Genomic DNA, 17,456 nt, shown 5'->3' with positions numbered 1-17,456 from the left:
TAAATGAATAAATCAGAGTTTATCATGTCTTAAGGAATAAGTGTTACGGTTTTTGTAGAGTATTTTTTGTGTCTGAAAAACCGAAATTCATTTGTGAGGTGAGAATCGTGGCACCCGTGAGTCTAGTTCTTTAACATATCAGACTTTGGGTGACGGTATGTTTGATGATGTTGGAAAGCACGATATTATCTCAATGTGAATATATATATATATATATATATATATATAGATAGATAGATAGATAACTATAGGGGATAAATATTTTTTATTCAATTTTACACGTTAGGCTCAGCTTGGCGCCGCTGTGTATTAAAAGTACAGATAGCGTATGTTAGAGGAAGGCACCCCACTGAGAAACATCACCGCAGCGTCGTTTAGCCTGCTAGAGGCTATAAGCATCATGGTATTTCAAGCGGGATTTAGTTTCTGGGCATAACGATTAGAACATAAAATAAGATAAAATCTGTGTTATATTGCAAATAAAATAAGAGAACCTATTTAAGTGTTTTATCATGGCCCATTTTTTGAATAGCCACCCCTCATGATAATCTCAAGTAGCTTCTCATACACAAACAAACTATTCTGAGGTTGGTGCAAATCATTAACACGCTTTTACAGTTTGTAGATTTAAAACTATGGGGTAGCATAGTACAACGTAATGTTTTTTTAAGAAACGGCGAATATTGACTCGATACAGTTGTAATGCTCCTTTACGTGTATCTAAAATGAATCGGGTTATAAAACAGATTGTATAAAATCGTTACAAAACGAATGAGAATATTTTTTGCATATAATACTGAGTATAGAAAAACTAAGCCCTCTTTTAACTATAAAAACATACAAGTATAGGTATATGCGTCGTCATTTCTTGTTTATTAAAAGCATACCTTTAAAAACGTGATTTAAACATAATAAAACATAATTTCCGCATAATATCGAGAATATGACGGATGGGTTTGTGAATAGCCGCTTTAGAGAAGCGGAGAGGGGCAGATTTCAGCGCCAGCTAGTCTAGGCAACTTTCGGGGTGTCGGGTTTATCTCACCTGATCCAGCCTGATCCGGACCCCGTGTGGTTACAAAGGCAAATACCGGGGATCTTGAGAGTATAAAAATCGTCCACGTACAGAGCTAAGTATTACACTTCTGGAAAAAGGACGAATCCTCTCAAAGATACCTTATCCCGTAAAGAACCACTTCAGCTATAAATGGACGTTGAATCAAGCCACAGCAATGAGGATCTAAACGGTATGTCCTAGGTTTAATGTTTAAATTGGCTGTAAATGTTAGATGTGTGGTAAAAAATGTTTGATACTTAATTTATGTTTATGATGAACAATGTGGGGTGTGTCGGTGATGCTGCGTAATCGTGTTTTCTTTTTGTTTTGTTTTTTTCTTTTTTTTATAAATATTTAATTTAATATCTGTTTTATTTTGTGATATGCGGATTTAAACTTTCTTTTTCATTAAGTGTGTGTGTGTGTGTGCGCGTGTGTGTAATGTTAGTTTAAATGCTTTCAGGGAATGCTGACTGTAAAACGTTTTGTCCGGGGAGTTTTTTTGAAAAACGGTTAGAGAGAGAGAGAGAGAGAGAGCGCTTTTTCAGAAATTGTATTTTGGTAGATTTTTTTGTTTTTTTTTTTTCTTTTTTTTTTTATAAATATTTAATTTAATATCTGTTTTATTTTGTGATATGCGGATTTAAACTTTCTTTTTCATTAAGTGTGAGTGTGTGTGTGTGTGTGTGTGTGTAATGTTAGTTTAAATGCTTTCAGGGAATGCTGACTGTAAAACGTTTTGTCCGGGGAGTTTTTTTGAAAAACGGTGAGAGAGAGAGAGAGAGCGCTTTTTCAGAAATTGTATTTTGGTAGATTTTTTTGTTTTGTTTTTTTCTTTTTTTTTTTTATAAATATTTAATTTAATATCTGTTTTATTTTGTGATATGCGGATTTAAACTTTCTTTTTCATTAAGTGTGAGTGTGTGTGTGTGTGTGTGTGTGTAATGTTAGTTTAAATGCTTTCAGGGAATGCTGACTGTAAAACGTTTTGTCCGGGGAGTTTTTTTGAAAAACGGTGAGAGAGAGAGAGAGAGCGCTTTTTCAGAAATTCTACTTTGGTAGATTTTTTTGTTTTGTTTTTTTCTTTTTTTTTTTTTATAAATATTTAATTTAATATCTGTTTTATTTTGTGATATGCGGTTTTAAACTTTCTTTTCATTAAGTGTATATGTGTATATTGTTTAAATGCTTTTAATGGTGAATAAGACGTTTTCTTTTTGCTTTTAATAACTTCTTTTAAACTTTCTTTTTCATTAAGTGGGTGTGTGTGTGTGTGTGTGTGTGTGTGTGTGTGTGTGTGTGTGTGTGTGTGTGCGTGTGTGTGCGTGTGTGTGTGTGCGTGTGTGTGTGCGTGTGCGTGTGTGTGTGAGTGTGTGTGCGTGTGTGTAATGTTAGTTTAAATGCTTTCAGGGAATGCTGACTGTAAAACGTTTTGTCTGGGAAGTTTTTTTTTGAAAAACGGTGAGAGAGAGAGAGAGAGAGAGAGAGAGAGAGAGCGCTTTTTCAGAAATTGTACTTTGGTAGATTTTTTGGTTTTTTTTTCTTTTTTTTTTATAAATATTTAATTTAATATCTGTTTTATTTTGTGATATGCGGTTTTAAACATTCTTTTCATTAAGTGTATATATGTATATTGTTTAAATGCTTTTAAATGGTGAATAAGACGTTTTCTTTTTGCTTTTAATAACTTCTTTTAAACTTTCTTTTTCATTAAGTGTGTGTGTGTGTGTGTGTGTGTGTGTGTGTGTGTGTGTGTGTGTGTGTGTATAAAATGAGATAATAGTGACAATATCTAAAAATATAAATTATAAAAAAGGGGTTATTACATCAGGATATGCAATGTGTTTTATTTTATGTTGTCATTAATATTATTATTATTTTATTTATTTAAAATCATATATTTTCATTGTTATAGATATCCAGGAATTTATTGAAGAACATTTAATTTCACACCAGGAGGAAGTAATTGAGCATCCTCCTATGCTCATTCCCCTCTCACCTACAATCATTCCATTGTCCCCGACATTTTTTTTGGATAGTCAGAATGGTGAGTTTTTCATTTTGCTAACCAAAATATCGCGAGGGTTTTTTTTTTTTTTTTTTTTTTTTTTTTTTTTTTTTTTTTTTCTGGTCTAACTATAAGTACCTCCTTTTAAATTGCAGATACAATCCCAGGGCACAGCATTTCCCTTGAGCTACCGTGCGATCTAATCGTGCCTGAGGACTTTTTAAATAATTTCTCAGTGATAACAGAAAAGCCGGAAAGTGAGTAAAATAGTAGACATATTTGTCTGTTTGTTTTATTAATAACAAATACATAAAGGTACTTATGATATATATAGTGCGTGAATGATATTACATGCTAGACATTGTTTTTTAGCTTATTATGATTTCCTTTTAAAAACATACCTGATTCATTCTGTTTTTAGAAGCTGAATATATTGAAGATTCTGAGCTTTTGGAACAGTACTTCAAGACATCCTTCAGTGATCTAGCGTCAGACTCCGAATTGTCTAAAAGTATGAACCGTATTGTTTTTATAGATTAATAAAAAATGTTTGATCGTTTTTCATAATATTAATTATTTTTAGGTTAAAACATTCATATTCAACCGTTTATATTATTTTAGAAGTTCCTGAAAATTCCGAAAGGAACGACGTGGCCGGTACTTCGGAGGAGGGCCAGGTTATACATGCGTATACCCCCTTGGAGCATCCCAATAGACCTCAAAAATCTGCAAAAAGACCTCTCAAAAGTAAGTGTATTTAAAATGAAGTTTTTTTTTTGTTAAATATTTCAATCATCTGTTAAGGTATTTTTGGTCTGATTGTATATTTTGGCATATTTTCATTTAGAACGGCCCACTAGACGTACACTTCTTGTGGAAAGCGAATCTTCCGAGGACGACACCTCCTTCAGCAGAGACCCAAAGTCTAAAAGGCCGCGTAAATTTTCCGAAAGGTTTCATGCTTCACTACAAGCAAGAGGCACCCCCACAGTCTCCAAAGTATCACAAAGGCTAAAACCTACGATCCCCTCAACTTCAACTACTGCTAGGTATCACAGCGCTGAGCTATTGAAACATGTACATATGACTATAGAGCAGATCATTTACAGACATCCTGCTATAAGGGCCCTAGTTTCTGACCCAGAAGTGGCTCAGAATATACAAACATTAATTACCCTATTGAAAACGCTGGGTTTTTTAAAACAATAACAGTGTATTTGTAGAGCTACAATGGAACCACATCGCAAAAAAACATGTAAAAGGAAACACATTGAAATTACTGTTGATGATTCTGACAATGATGATACGGCTGTGAATGGTGTTCTAAAAAATAAAAAGGTTTCAATTGATCCGAGTCATAATGTGTCAAATTCTGTGGTAAATTCTATATTCGTACCTAAAAATACCTTAAATTCTGATCCTTCAACAAGTTCACATACACATAGTATGTCTACAGCCCCCAATGTCTGTCTGCCCCCCGTTCACCCCCAAAATTTAAATGGTTTCGAGAATTTTGACTATCTAGACAAACTATTAAATGATATAAATTATAATGCGTATAGTTTACCGTCAATCAGGGCTCTGATTGATGAAATTTCTCCAGATAGGCCCCCGATAAATGACAACTCCACTAATATAGACAGCAATAACTCCCAGTGCCGTGTGTTTGTTAATGATGCTAAATTGACTCAGATCAATTTTGACTCTTTGGATAAGCTTCTGCATGAAATGTATAGAGAGAATCATGATACTCTAGAGAGTGTAGTTGATGTGGAAAAACAAATAGGGGGAGGTTTGAACGACGGGGCTTACCGTGATGATTCTTTTAGCATAAAAGTCCTGGGGGGTGGTGTATTACATGATGATCAAGTGGCAGGTCCTTCAGGTTTACAGGCCCCCCATAGAGATAGTGCCGGTGATAGAATTGGTGGGGAAGGTGTACAGCGTAGACATAGACCTATGTTTAACAATTTCGAATTGAAGCAACCTCTTAACTTTACACATCTGTATGACTTGGATTCCTACGCTGAAGTTTTTACGGTGTTACATGAAACGTTAGAGAATATGTTGAGTGAGGTTTCTAGAACGCTAAGACCCTCAGACGTTGTCCAGCTTGAATTACGAGCGGGATCCTTAGATATACCAGTGTATGTAAAAATGAGTGGAGCCAATTTAAGTCTAGATGATTTTCTCAGTCAGATTGAAGCTCTCCTTCAAAGTCATAGTGAAATTTTGGCTGATGACTCTTTAATGTTGATTGTGCAGGTTATTAGGTGCCCAGAAGGAGGTGGTGTAAGGAGATGTTTGCAGACCTTAATGAAAAGTGAGCTTATTAGAAAAAAAGCCAAGCATCTGATTATATGTTACAACAGAGACAATCAATTATGCTTTGCCTACAGCGTACTGAGCTTGATATTTCCAGAATTCAGAGGGGCTTATGAAATGTGTATGGCTGAGGCTTTAAAACTTCAACAGAGTGTGGGATTAAGTGAACATCAAATGGTGTCGTTTGTAGACATAGATAAATTTGAACAGGCCTTAGATGTTAAAATTGTGGTCTGGTACAGATGTCCTCAAAAGGATGTGTTCCTGAATCACCAAACAGATACTCGAGCAAAAAACAAAACTGTATTTCTGTTTCTTCATGAGAATCATTTCTATGGTATTGTTAACTTGAAAGGTTTTCTGGGTGCAGCCTATCTGTGTAATTACTGTTACACCGCCTACAGTAATCGATCTGGACATCGCTGTGAAGGACACTGTAATGTGTGTTTTTCACCAGCCTGTAACAGCGAGTCCTCTGTAAAGGTAAAATGTAACGACTGCAATCGTTATTGTCGATCACAGCTCTGTTATGATGAGCATAAGATTCTCAGAGATAAAGCCAACAGTGAAAAACAGGTTTCTATGTGTGACCTTTTAAAACTTTGTACAAGGTGTTATTCTCTCTATAAATGTGACCCTACAAAGCCACAGACTCACAAATGTCTTACTCCTTACTGTAAGCTATGTAAAGCCGTGTTGTTACCTCACAGTGATCATAAATGCTTCATTCAAATGCTTAAACCTAAGGAACCCACAGACAAATATGTGTTTTATGATTTTGAATGTCGTCAGGAAGCTGGCGTACACATTCCTAATTATTTGTACTGCATGCACATGGGTGGTGAATCATGGTATTGGGAGGGCGAGGAATGTGTGAAAAAGTTTTTTGAGCGGTATCGTAGACCTTGTTATGCAGGATATACTTTCTTGGCACACAATGCAAAGTCTTATGACAGTTATTTACTGATGAATTATTTAGTATCCAACGGAATTAACCCAAATATCATAGCTCAGGGTAGCAAGTTGATGTGTTTTACAGACGAAGCTTTTAAAATGCGTTACATTGATTCCTTTAACTTTTTGCCCATGAAGTTAAGTGCCCTGCCTGCTGCTATGGGATTTGAAGCCAAAAAAGGATATTTTCCTCATTTTTTCAATACTGTTGAAAACCAGAATTATGTGGGGCCATTTCCTGAACCCATTTACTATGGTGTTCAGCAAATGATGTCTAAAGATCGTGATGACTTTTACAAATGGTATGATTCGATTAAGATGGGTGTTTTTAATTTCAGAGACGAAATGGCATTCTACTGCAAAAATGATGTTGAAATTTTGAAAGAGGCCTGTATCAAATTCCGGACTGAGGTTTATGCAATAGGGCAGATAGACCCCTTCCAATGTACCACCATTGCTTCACTGTGCATGGCTATGTATAGAAGTAAATTCATGCCTAAAGACACAATAGCGATCATTCCTCCCGACAATTACAGTGAGCAGCAAAAAAGCTTTTCAAATGCCTCGATACAATGGTTAATGTATGTAGCAGAAACTGAAAATGTTTTCATTCAACACGCTTTAAACTACGGAGAGCTTAAAATAGGACCCTTTTTCTTGGACGGTTATGCTGTGATTAATGGTAAGCGTACGGCTTTTGAATTTGCAGGGTGTTTTTTTCATGGTTGTCCCTTGTGCTATGATTCGGCCGATGTAAACCCCTTAAGCAAAGTATCGTGTGGTACGATGCATCATCACTTTGATGAAAAGATTGAAACATTGCAAAAGGTTTACGGGGTGGAAGTCAGAGTTATTTGGGAACATGAATGGAACACCCTGAAAAAACAACCTAAAGTTCACGAATTTCTGATTCGTTCTGATTTTCCAGAACGCATAAATCCACGCGAGGCTCTGTTTGGGGGACGTACAAATGCCATTACATTACATTATGTGGCCCAAGAAAATGAAAGGGTGGAATACTTTGATTTCACTAGTTTGTATCCGTTTGTTAACAAAACAAAAGTGTATCCCGTAGACCATCCTACTGTAATTTACCATAATTTTCAAGACTTGAGCCAGTACTTTGGATTGTTCAAATTAACTGTTCTGCCTCCTAGGGGTCTTTATTTCCCTGTACTGCCTGCCCGCATCTGTGGTAAATTAATGTTTACCCTCTGCCGTTCATGCGCAGAAACACTAAACCAGACGGGGGTATGTAATCATACCTCTGGAGAAAGAGCCTTGACCGGGACATGGTGTAGTGTAGAGGTAGTTAAAGCTCTTGAGAAAGGTTACAAAGTGTCTAAAATACATGAAGTGTGGCATTTTCCTCAGAAATCTGACACTCTCTTTACAGGTTACATTAATAGTCATCTCAAGGGGAAACAGGAAAGTTCAGGATACCCTGCTCATTGTACCGATGAGGAGCGTAAAGAGCGTTATATTGCGGAATATTTTCAGAAAGAGGGGGTTCAATTAGATCCTCAAAACATTAATGTTAACCCTGCTAAAAGACAAATCTCCAAACTATGCCTCAATAGTTTGTGGGGAAAACTAGCACAGAGAACTAACCAGCTCTCTACAAGCTTGGTAAAGGATCCTGACCAGTTTTTCCATTATCTCTTTTCAAAAAGATATCAGGTTTCGCATTTTTGTTTTGTAAGTGATACTGTGGCTCAGGTTCAGTGGCGTTACGCTTCTGATACCTATACTCCCACAGGTAATGTAAACGTATTCATAGCGGCATTTACTACCGCTTACGCCCGGCTAGAGCTCTATAACCTCTTGGATCGTTTGCAGGGTCGATGTCTGTATCATGATACAGACTCTGTAATCTTTGTCAGCAGGCCCCAGGCTTGGCGTCCCAAACTAGGTGATTATCTTGGTGATTTAACTAGCGAGTTGAAGCCGGGGGAACACATTACAGAGTTTGTGTCAGGGGGCCCTAAAACATATGGGTACGTCACAAACAACGGAAAAACATGTCTCAAAGTAAAGGGGATTACCCTAAACTATGAGAATTCCAAATTAATTAACATCGCTTCATTAAAAGACCTTGTACAAAACTTTGTGAATCATGATAGAAACACCCCTGCAGAACATATCATGATTCGAGGCTCCCAGATTTGCCGCAATAAAAAAGAATTTCAATTGGAAAACAAACCACTCCAGAAAACCTTTCAAATAGTCTACAATAAGCGAGTCTTGCGTTCTGATTTCACATCGATTCCTTATGGGTACTGAAGAAGGTTTTGATATTAGACTATCTGTGCCTTTTGCAGCTATAATATCGGGACCCTCCAATTCAGGGAAAAGTTATTTTGTGAAGCAGCTTTTAGAAAACTCTCAACAGATCTTTTCCAAACCCCCTGAGAATATCATTTGGAGTTATAGTTGCTGGCAGGGAATATACAATGAATTGTCACTTAAATTTAAAAATATCAAATTTATTGAAGGCATACCAGATTCATTAACCGATGATAATTTAATGCCTCCTAACAAAATCAATTTACTCATTATAGATGACTTGATGGAAGCAGCTAGCGAAAATGATGAAATACAGAAAGCTTTTACAAAATACGTTCATCATAGGAATTTATGCGTACTGTATTTGGTTCAAAATTTTTTTTTTCAAGGAAAAATGAGCCGCACAATAAACTTGAATGCCAATTACATTATTCTGTTTAAAAACCCTCGAGATAAACTTCAAATCAACACACTAGCCCGTCAGATGTACCCCGGGAACTCCAAGTTTTTCTTAGAAGCGTTTGAAGATGCGACAAAAAAACCCTATGGTTATCTTTTAATAGACTTAAAGGCCCAAACCCCTGAAGCATTTCGTCTAAGAACTGGTTTATTTACTCCTGATTGGCCTGTTGCGTACATCCTGAGAAATACCAAATCAAAACACCTATAAACGGCCGGTTATTGCTCTAAAACTTTTATTTATCTAGGCTATGCAACAGCTCAGCATGTCGGCTAGAATAAAACGTAACCTCCATCTCTTAAAGAGCATAGTTCATAGCTCTGCTCATCAGAGAAGAGCAATTTTACGAAACGCCTCAGACGATTTTATCAAATCGATTGGGGAAATTGCCTTAAATGCCTTAAAGGGTCACATCCCCTTAACTTCGAGTCAGTTAAACACTCTCAAAAAGCAGCGACGTGTTATAAAGAGCCTATGCAATAAGAAGCATTCAATTAAAAAGAAGAAAAAAACTGTGAATCAGAGTGGTGGTTTTATCGGAGCTTTAATAAGGATTGCATTGCCTTTTTTATCAGGACTCTTATCGCATCAAAGTTAATTTGTAATAATGACTCACTCCCAGAAAATGTTTCTGATACCCCAGCATCAACTTGATAGACTTCGACAGCCTGAGCCCCAAAACCCCGAGCCTATTAAAAAAGCAGTTGAAAGCCGACTTGACTCTGAAATGAAAAGCATTCTACTTAGAAGCGACATCAGTGACCATGAGAAAGTTAAGCTATACACCAACTCCTTACAGAGATATCTAACCCTGCTTAAACAGAGTGAAAAAGAGTTTAATACCCTTACATTAATTACACCCCCCTCTGAGGAAACGGACCAACCGGCAGCAGAACCTGAATCTAAGATAGTGACTGCTGTTATGAGTAGTGTGCCCTCCAGATCTAAGAAAAATGCTAATTTTATTTTAAACGCTATGTCTCAGAATGCTTTGGTTACCTCATGGAATGATCAAGGGGAATTCATTCTTAGGGGCAAGAACATTAGAGGGTCGCATATGGTTGATTTAATCAGGGCTGCAACGGGGCATACCCATATCCCTGAACATAGGTTGCCTGTAGGATGGTCCGAATTCATCAAAGGTTTGTCTGTAATAAATGTCCCCTATTCTACAGTACCTAATTCTCAAACACGACAACTCATAGAAGCTTATAAAAAACGACCCTTAGAGACTCCCATGCAAAAGAAGCAGAAAAAAAGACAGCAGTTATGGGAAAGTTATTAAGATGTTACTGTTTTTATTGAGTTTACATATTTGTACATTTTGTTGTATATTCATGCATATGTTGTGTAAACATTGTCTGATACATTTTGTTGTATATTCATGCATATGTTATATAAACAATGTCTGATATATTTACAGCAATAAAAATATTTATTCACCATTTACATTGTCATAAGTTTTTTTTTTTTTTTTTTTTTTGAAGATTAACATTCATAACATTTTTTAAAATCATGATGAGTCTTGACACACTGCACGCATGAAAATATATTTATACAATTCTGTTTTTTAGGGTTAGACATACAATGTATAAATTGGGACACCATCAGATCATTTTTGTTTAAATCAGAGCTGTAGAGAGCCATAACCTCAGGGTAAGTAAGTCCTTTGGATCGATGATGTACAAAGAAAACACAGTGATGGCCGCATGTCGTGGTCATAAGACCTTGTAGAGGATGATTATTGTACACTGTTTGTTTGACGTTGTTGTCTAAAAAGTTTGAGATAGTCTTAGGAAAATAAATAAAATCTGGGGGGTTACCGTAAGAATCAAAAAACTCTCCCTGTCCCTCTTCTTTTAGATAAATCCCTAGCCAGTGTTCTCCCGGATAATTCTGGGGGTCCGTGTTGACAATGAGTATTGCAGGCAATTTTTTTATTTTTCCTTTAGGTAGTTGATCACTAGCTAGAACCCCGTAAAAATACTTTGCAGTCAATGGGTTGCTGGTTAGCAGAGCTGTAAGCTGAGTGGTATTCATTTTAAAAGGATCAATGTTGTATCAAACTTTTCAGTAATCAAAGAGAACAGCTCTTTGGTGGGAAACCTCAATCACGTTCTCAAAAACAGCATATACAATCATATTCACCGTCTCTGGCAGAGCATTGGCAAAACGCATTTCAAGGCGCATATTACCATTTTTCACTAAGGAAAAATGATCTCCACATTCTTGATCAGGGGTCAAATCAAATGCATAGAGCGTATAGCCTCTAATAAAGTCTGACCTATCAATTATCAGCGGTTTGTCTTTGAGATGTCTACCTGTGGCCTGTATTAGACTGTAATATTCCCTGACTGGGTTGTGTCTTGCTGTATAGTGGGGTTGTAAAGGTTTTGAGGGGACTTGTTCACCATCGACGTACATAGCTATAAAGTTCCCAGCAAAGTGTTTAAAGTTAAATGGGTTTTTAGCGTAGGAACCACTAAATGCATCATTATCTGTTAAACCAATAACCACAAACTTTGGTAACTGCCCCAGAAACAAATTCTCCTGATTACAGACCCTACTCCCTCTAGGAATGCTAAAAACTTTCATAGACACTCTATCAATAGGATATCGGGCATTAGAGGTCATCAAGGCCTGAGCTTGGGCAATTCTGACCTCAGGGGACACTTTTACTTTTTTAATATAGAGAGATGCTTCTAAAATTTTAAGTTTGAACTCTTCTGCAGCATCAGACATTAAACAGAAAGTGTCATTGGCCCTCACCATTTTAATTTTCAGGTCAATCCCATTCAGCATGAGTTTCTCTTGAAAAAATATATCCGCATGCAGAGGTCCTAAAAGTTCAACAGTATGACTCATTCTGGTAAACGCATGCCGTTTAACTAAACCTTCATTAGCCCCTGCAGGATCAGTCTCATCCATATGTCCTGGGGTATCTTTGTAAAACAAGCCGGCAGTGAACTGTGATTCTAGAGTGTCCTTACTAAAGTTTAGCATTGCTTCTATAATGCTTCTGTAAGGATAAGTATTACTGCTTTGACTGATTAAGCGATTTCCTAAAGTTACATCCACTTGTGAAAACATGGTAGCTACAGGGTAATTGATAATACCGACTATACTACCTCCAACTAAATCTGAGCCATCAGCCCTAGTAATTTTGCATGAAAGTCTTAAAAGAGTATTATTCAAATCAAGATAATCTTCCCCATTTCCCGCTATGTAAAATTCGAGGGGGCCCGTGTCAGACAAGGCAGACAGGGGGGGAATTTCCACATAAAGGTTTTTTTCAATACTTGTCTGGGTATAAGGTATAGTAAACAGATCCAATTCTGATTTCACACATTCTTGAGACATATGATGTACCAGCGTCATGATTTAAAAGATGTTTCTCTTTTTCGCTGTTCTGGGAGTCTTTGGTTTCTTACTCCTTCTCCGTTTACCGGTACTAAATGACCTCAATGTAGCTGGTTTAGCCTTTTTGTGTGGATGATAGCGAGATCCTGGGGGTTTGCTACGTTTTCTCTTGTATCCTCGGGACATCACCATCAAGCCCTCACCTGACTGGCTCTTGTTATGGCTATGAGGGTTATGACTTGTTAGGACATTTGACACCACGTCACTAACAATATTTTTAGCTGCTGATTTAAAATGAGGTTTAACTATTTCAAAACCCCTTCTAAGTAACGGTAAAGCTTTTCTGAAAAGACTTCTAAAAATACCCCCTATACCCGCACCATACATTACTGGAGCTCCAGAAAATCCTGGCAATCCATTACCAGCCTGATTTTTGTAATAATTAATATAAGGATTGACATATCCATTAGGGCCCATTTTCAATTATGTGTAAAAAAGAGGCTTTACAGGTCGGAAATGCAACTTCACTACAACCTTCCCAAAACGGAATGGCACTAACTTGTTTTGGTCCGTCTTAATTTGTATAGTTAACGTGTCAAAGGTGGTCTTGCTGAGTGGCACATAATGAGGTCTGTCGTAAGTTACCGTGATTATATCGTTGTTTTTGCCTTTAATAGGAACACATCTTAGAAGAGGCACGTAACTATCTCCAACGGCTTGATGTGTAATGATATCAGTATAGACATACAGGGTATAAAAGCCCACTCTGATGTCAGCTGGGTAGTTGGTCCTCAAATAAGCAGAATACACTTTAGCCTCAATAGGACCTAATAGGCTAATAGTTTCACCCTTTATAGTCTCACGAAATCCCAACATTTGTCCGAGGTGTTCTTTGGTAAAAAGCATATACGGATTAGTACTTTTTATATAAATTCGTCTTTCTATAGGTTTATAGAATAATTTCAAATCATTATTATTTTGTTCATCGGGAGCCTTGTCACCTTTCTGATCTAGTCCTTTTCCGAGCAGGACATCGTTCATGGTCGCTATTACATCCTGAAGGGTCTCATAATATCCTTCTGGTATAGTATATTCACGTTTTATTGCATTTTCTATATCATTGGTAATAAAAGTGCTGTCTTTAAGGCTAATATTATCCCAGGTATGGGGATATTGAATCTCTGCTAAGCAAACTTCCCATTTTCCCGGTAGATTCAATGTTTTAACCAATTTGATAGTAAAATTTGATATTGCATTTTTAGGGAAAACCTCCTGTGAAGCATTACTAGGCAGAGTTACATAAAAAGAGTCTTGAGACATCTTGAATAATGTTTTAAGTGTAATTAAATACACTCTGTACTTGTTAACTCTTTAGATCCACCACCTGCTGCTCTGCGACCCAACTGTTAAATTTTTCAGGCCAACCGGCCCATTTTATGAGATAAGACTTTTTACCATTTTCCTTTTTCTCGGCAACTATCTTCTCTATCCTAAACAGCCTATCAGTCTTAACATTTATTTTCTGTAATTCTGGTTCATAAAATGTGCCCATTATAGGCTCTCCATCATAATCACATAGTTTATACACCGGTGGAAATCTTGGTATACATTCTGTTATAGTAAAAATCTCTGATGTAAACGTCTGTTCATAGCCTTTTATAAAGGGAGCTCTTAACTTTGAAATTCTTACGCTGTCACCGACGGCAAACTTAAACTTTATATGTTTAGGGCTTTTCTTCTTAGAGTATAAAGTTTTAAACACTTTAAATGAATTATCTTCATTAACTTCTGAAGGTTTCATTTGAATACTACGGTGGAAGGAGTTGTTATATGCATGTACCATTTCTTGTAGTTTATCCATATACTTATGCGTGTTAAAAGCGGTGAAATATTTCCACATTCTTGTTTTAAGAGTCCTGTTGTATCTCTCAACAATAGATGCTTTTAGTTCATTCCCCGTGGTAAAGTGTAGAATATTATGTTTTTTTAGCATGTTCTGAAATGCTTTGTTTAGAAATTCGGCCCCTTTATCAGTTTGTAGTTTTTTAGGTTTCCTACCAGCGCCGATGATCCTCTTGAACGCCTCTGTCACCGCCTTAGATGACTTATTTTTCAATGGTAAGACCCATGCATATTTGGATAAGATATCTATACATGTTAACATGTACTTATAACCTCCATTTTCTTTTGACAAGCTAGACATATCCACTAAATCAGCTTGCCACTGTGTGTCGATATTAGATACAAATACAGTGTTTCTTTTAAAGTTTATTTTAGAGGGCTTATGCAACGTATATGAGTCTTGCTCTGATAAAAAGTCAGTTACGACCCTCTCAGAGACTTTAGGTCCATCAGACCTCAGAGCTCTTTGAAGAGTCTGTAAACCCCCTAAACCTCCAGGATTTGAGGGATCGTAGTATATTTTTTTCATACGCTGGTGTGTCATCTTTAACCAAAATAACACAACTGAGAACAATATGACTTTCAAAAAGTTTTTATTCAAAGGTTATCATAACACTTCAGAGACATGTGGGACGTTCAAAAGTTTTATTCACAGTTTATCAAGAAGATTAGGACATTTTAGAAGAGCTATAAAGTTTTTACACAAACATTCATGATTAGTCACTAAATAATCCACGACATTTTGCACAACTATTGATATATCTTCATCTCTTAAAAACCTGGCCATGTTATAAAAACATACATCAGTCACATAAGCATACAAAACAAGGATATGTGTACATTTGCAATCTTCTATTTCATCAAACATTACAGGTAATATATTCATTAAAAATGCATTTAAGGGTTTACAGTGTTTTATATGGGTAATTACCAACTCTGACCATTCTTTAGTATCAATATCTTTACGGATTAAATCAGTTACACTTTTTAAATTGCTAAACATTTTTACATTTACGGGGATCAGGTTTTGAAAGAGTCTCTTGCAAGCCACTTTCTCAGCTAATAACTCAAACAACAGCCCCTCCATGGTTTTCCTCAGTTTTGCTGGAGTCTGGACGTTCCCCATTTTCAAAGTCACAGGCCCCGTAATATGCTAATGGCGCGCGCGGGTTAGTAAAACTGCGATGGTAGAAAGCTTTGGTAATTTTGTTAACAATGTCTCGGGTCTTGTCATCCAGGGTTTCTTGTAGATGAATCAGTTTACGTCTAATGCTGTGTTCTGGTCTTAGCTCTGTTAAAATATCTTCCACCAGTTTCTGAAGTTTTGTTAAAGACGGATGAAAATTGAAACACGCTAGAGCTTTAGCTATCAGAAGCTTCAGCCACGGGACGTGTATTTTTTCTAGTATTTCTTCAAAATGTTGATCAAAATAATTGGGGGCCGCTTCAAAAAGGCAGCTGTGTCTCAGTTGGCTCGGGTGGTCAATTTCACAACCACGGCAATTTTTTACCATATCACGGTCAATGATCACTTCCAATAGAGAAGCCACGAGACCCATAGAGATCTTTAATACTTTTTCAAAAGAGATGCCTAGGCCCCCGTCAACGTCGTCAGACTCTGCAGGATTGAGGAGCGGGACATTTTCAAAGTCTTTTATAAGCTGTGTCATTTCTTCACTGGTCCAATCCATCTCAAGATCGCACGGTTCAAGAACGGCATTTTCAGAGAAGTATCTAAAGTTTGCAGAAGCCATGGTGTCAGACTCCTTCAATCAAAAGGACATGTGGGGAGCCCCTTTAGTATGCTCCCCAAGATTAGTTTTCGGCCTATGAGGGTGTTGACGCCTCAGGCACCGCGGGGGATCCTTTGAGATGACCTATCAGAGATCCTTGAATGGGTGGTCCTAGAGGCGCCGCCCCTGTGGGCGTTTTCAGAGTTACCCTATTACATCCACCCCTCTCTCTCTCATTGATGTTTGTTTTCAGTTCAGGCCACAGAGGAGATTGTACAGTACACAGACGATCCTTGGGAAGAATGCTTGAAGGCCCCATGCTTGGACTCTCTCTTGAAACTTTTTTACAAGCCGTGGTTTCTTTTGCATCTGTGGAGGGGCTAATGTGCATTTTTTTAAAAGCTTTTATAAGTTCAGACATTTCCCGATCCTCAAGATCCACTTTCTCTGAGCAGCCACTAACAAAGGTATGAGCCATCTGGTGTACCACTCTAATAAGTTGGCAAAATATTTTCCTCCTTTTTATAAGGTCTGAAATACATGCCCAGACATGCCCCTTTAAAAAAAACAAAAAAACAAAAACCCTTCATAGTCTCGATCATTTCAACCTTTTGCTCAAACACCTAACCACCTTGATTCTCTGAAACCCATGGTAAGCTTAATACTTATTTTTATTTATTAATATTTTAAGAAAAAACTGTTGTGGCCGAGTGGTTAAGGCAATGGACTTAATTGTCCGTGTGGGTTCGAATCCTCCCAACAGTAATTATTTTATTTTCATACTCTTTTACATTTATAAATATTTAATGTTTATAAGCACTTATTAAATACACAGGGCTGTTTTATATATATATATATATATATATATATATATATCATTACCCATATTCCAAATGTCTATATAAAATCCCCGCCCCTCATTATATATTCATAAATTCATAAATCCATACCCCTCATTATATATTCATAAATTCATAAATCCATGCCCCTCATTATATATTCATAAATTCATACCTATAAGGTCAAAAAAAGGTCAAAAGGGTCATAAATTAGCCTTTTGACATAAGCTATAGTAATATTACTACTCACATCGATTTATAAAAGGGATCCTACTATATGCAGTGTGAATAAATTGATTTTAGTGTGACGTTTTTTTCATATTACAAAAAAAAATGTATTTTTAACTGTACAGTATTTTAAAGCCGCTTTGTTTACCTGTCAGCCTGCAGTGGATTCGCGCACTGTCCGTATTGTTAATTTGTGTGCGCGCGCGCAGCGTGGTATTCTTTACATTCAGATGCAAAATGGGGCAGCGATATAAATGAGGCGCGGGGCTGAATTCCATTACTGTCGGGTTGAAGATATCAGAGA

At 36.9% G+C, this 17,456-nt stretch overlaps 1 protein-coding gene across 1 annotated transcript; it reads left to right on the top strand.

Annotated features, from left to right (window-relative positions):
- The first annotated feature begins 1,104 nt into the window (after positions 1-1,104).
- On the top strand, positions 1,105-5,832 carry LOC117394650 (uncharacterized). The gene is made up of 6 exons (XM_034922876.2): positions 1,105-1,247; positions 2,973-3,104; positions 3,221-3,322; positions 3,487-3,576; positions 3,687-3,812; positions 3,913-5,832. The coding sequence occupies exons 1-6, from the start codon at positions 1,208-1,210 to the stop codon at positions 4,272-4,274; spliced, it is 852 nt and encodes a 283-aa protein (XP_034778767.2). The 5' UTR covers positions 1,105-1,207; the 3' UTR covers positions 4,275-5,832.
- The last annotated feature ends 11,624 nt before the right edge of the window (positions 5,833-17,456 follow it).

This window comes from Acipenser ruthenus, chromosome 20, assembly GCF_902713425.1.
Source record: "Acipenser ruthenus chromosome 20, fAciRut3.2 maternal haplotype, whole genome shotgun sequence".
Classification (NCBI taxonomy): Eukaryota; Metazoa; Chordata; class Actinopteri; order Acipenseriformes; family Acipenseridae; genus Acipenser; species Acipenser ruthenus.
The sequence above is the reverse complement of the archived record's forward strand: the minus strand, read 5'-3'. Positions and strand labels throughout refer to the sequence as shown.

Coding starts and splice junctions, on each gene's coding strand:
- LOC117394650 (XM_034922876.2), top strand. CDS start 1,208: ATGGACGTTGAATCAAGCCACAGCAATGAGGATCTAAACG. Junction 3,105..3,220: donor TTTTTTGGATAGTCAGAATG/GTGAGTTTTTCA, acceptor TTTAAATTGCAG/ATACAATCCCAGGGCACAGC. Junction 3,323..3,486: donor GATAACAGAAAAGCCGGAAA/GTGAGTAAAATA, acceptor TTCTGTTTTTAG/AAGCTGAATATATTGAAGAT.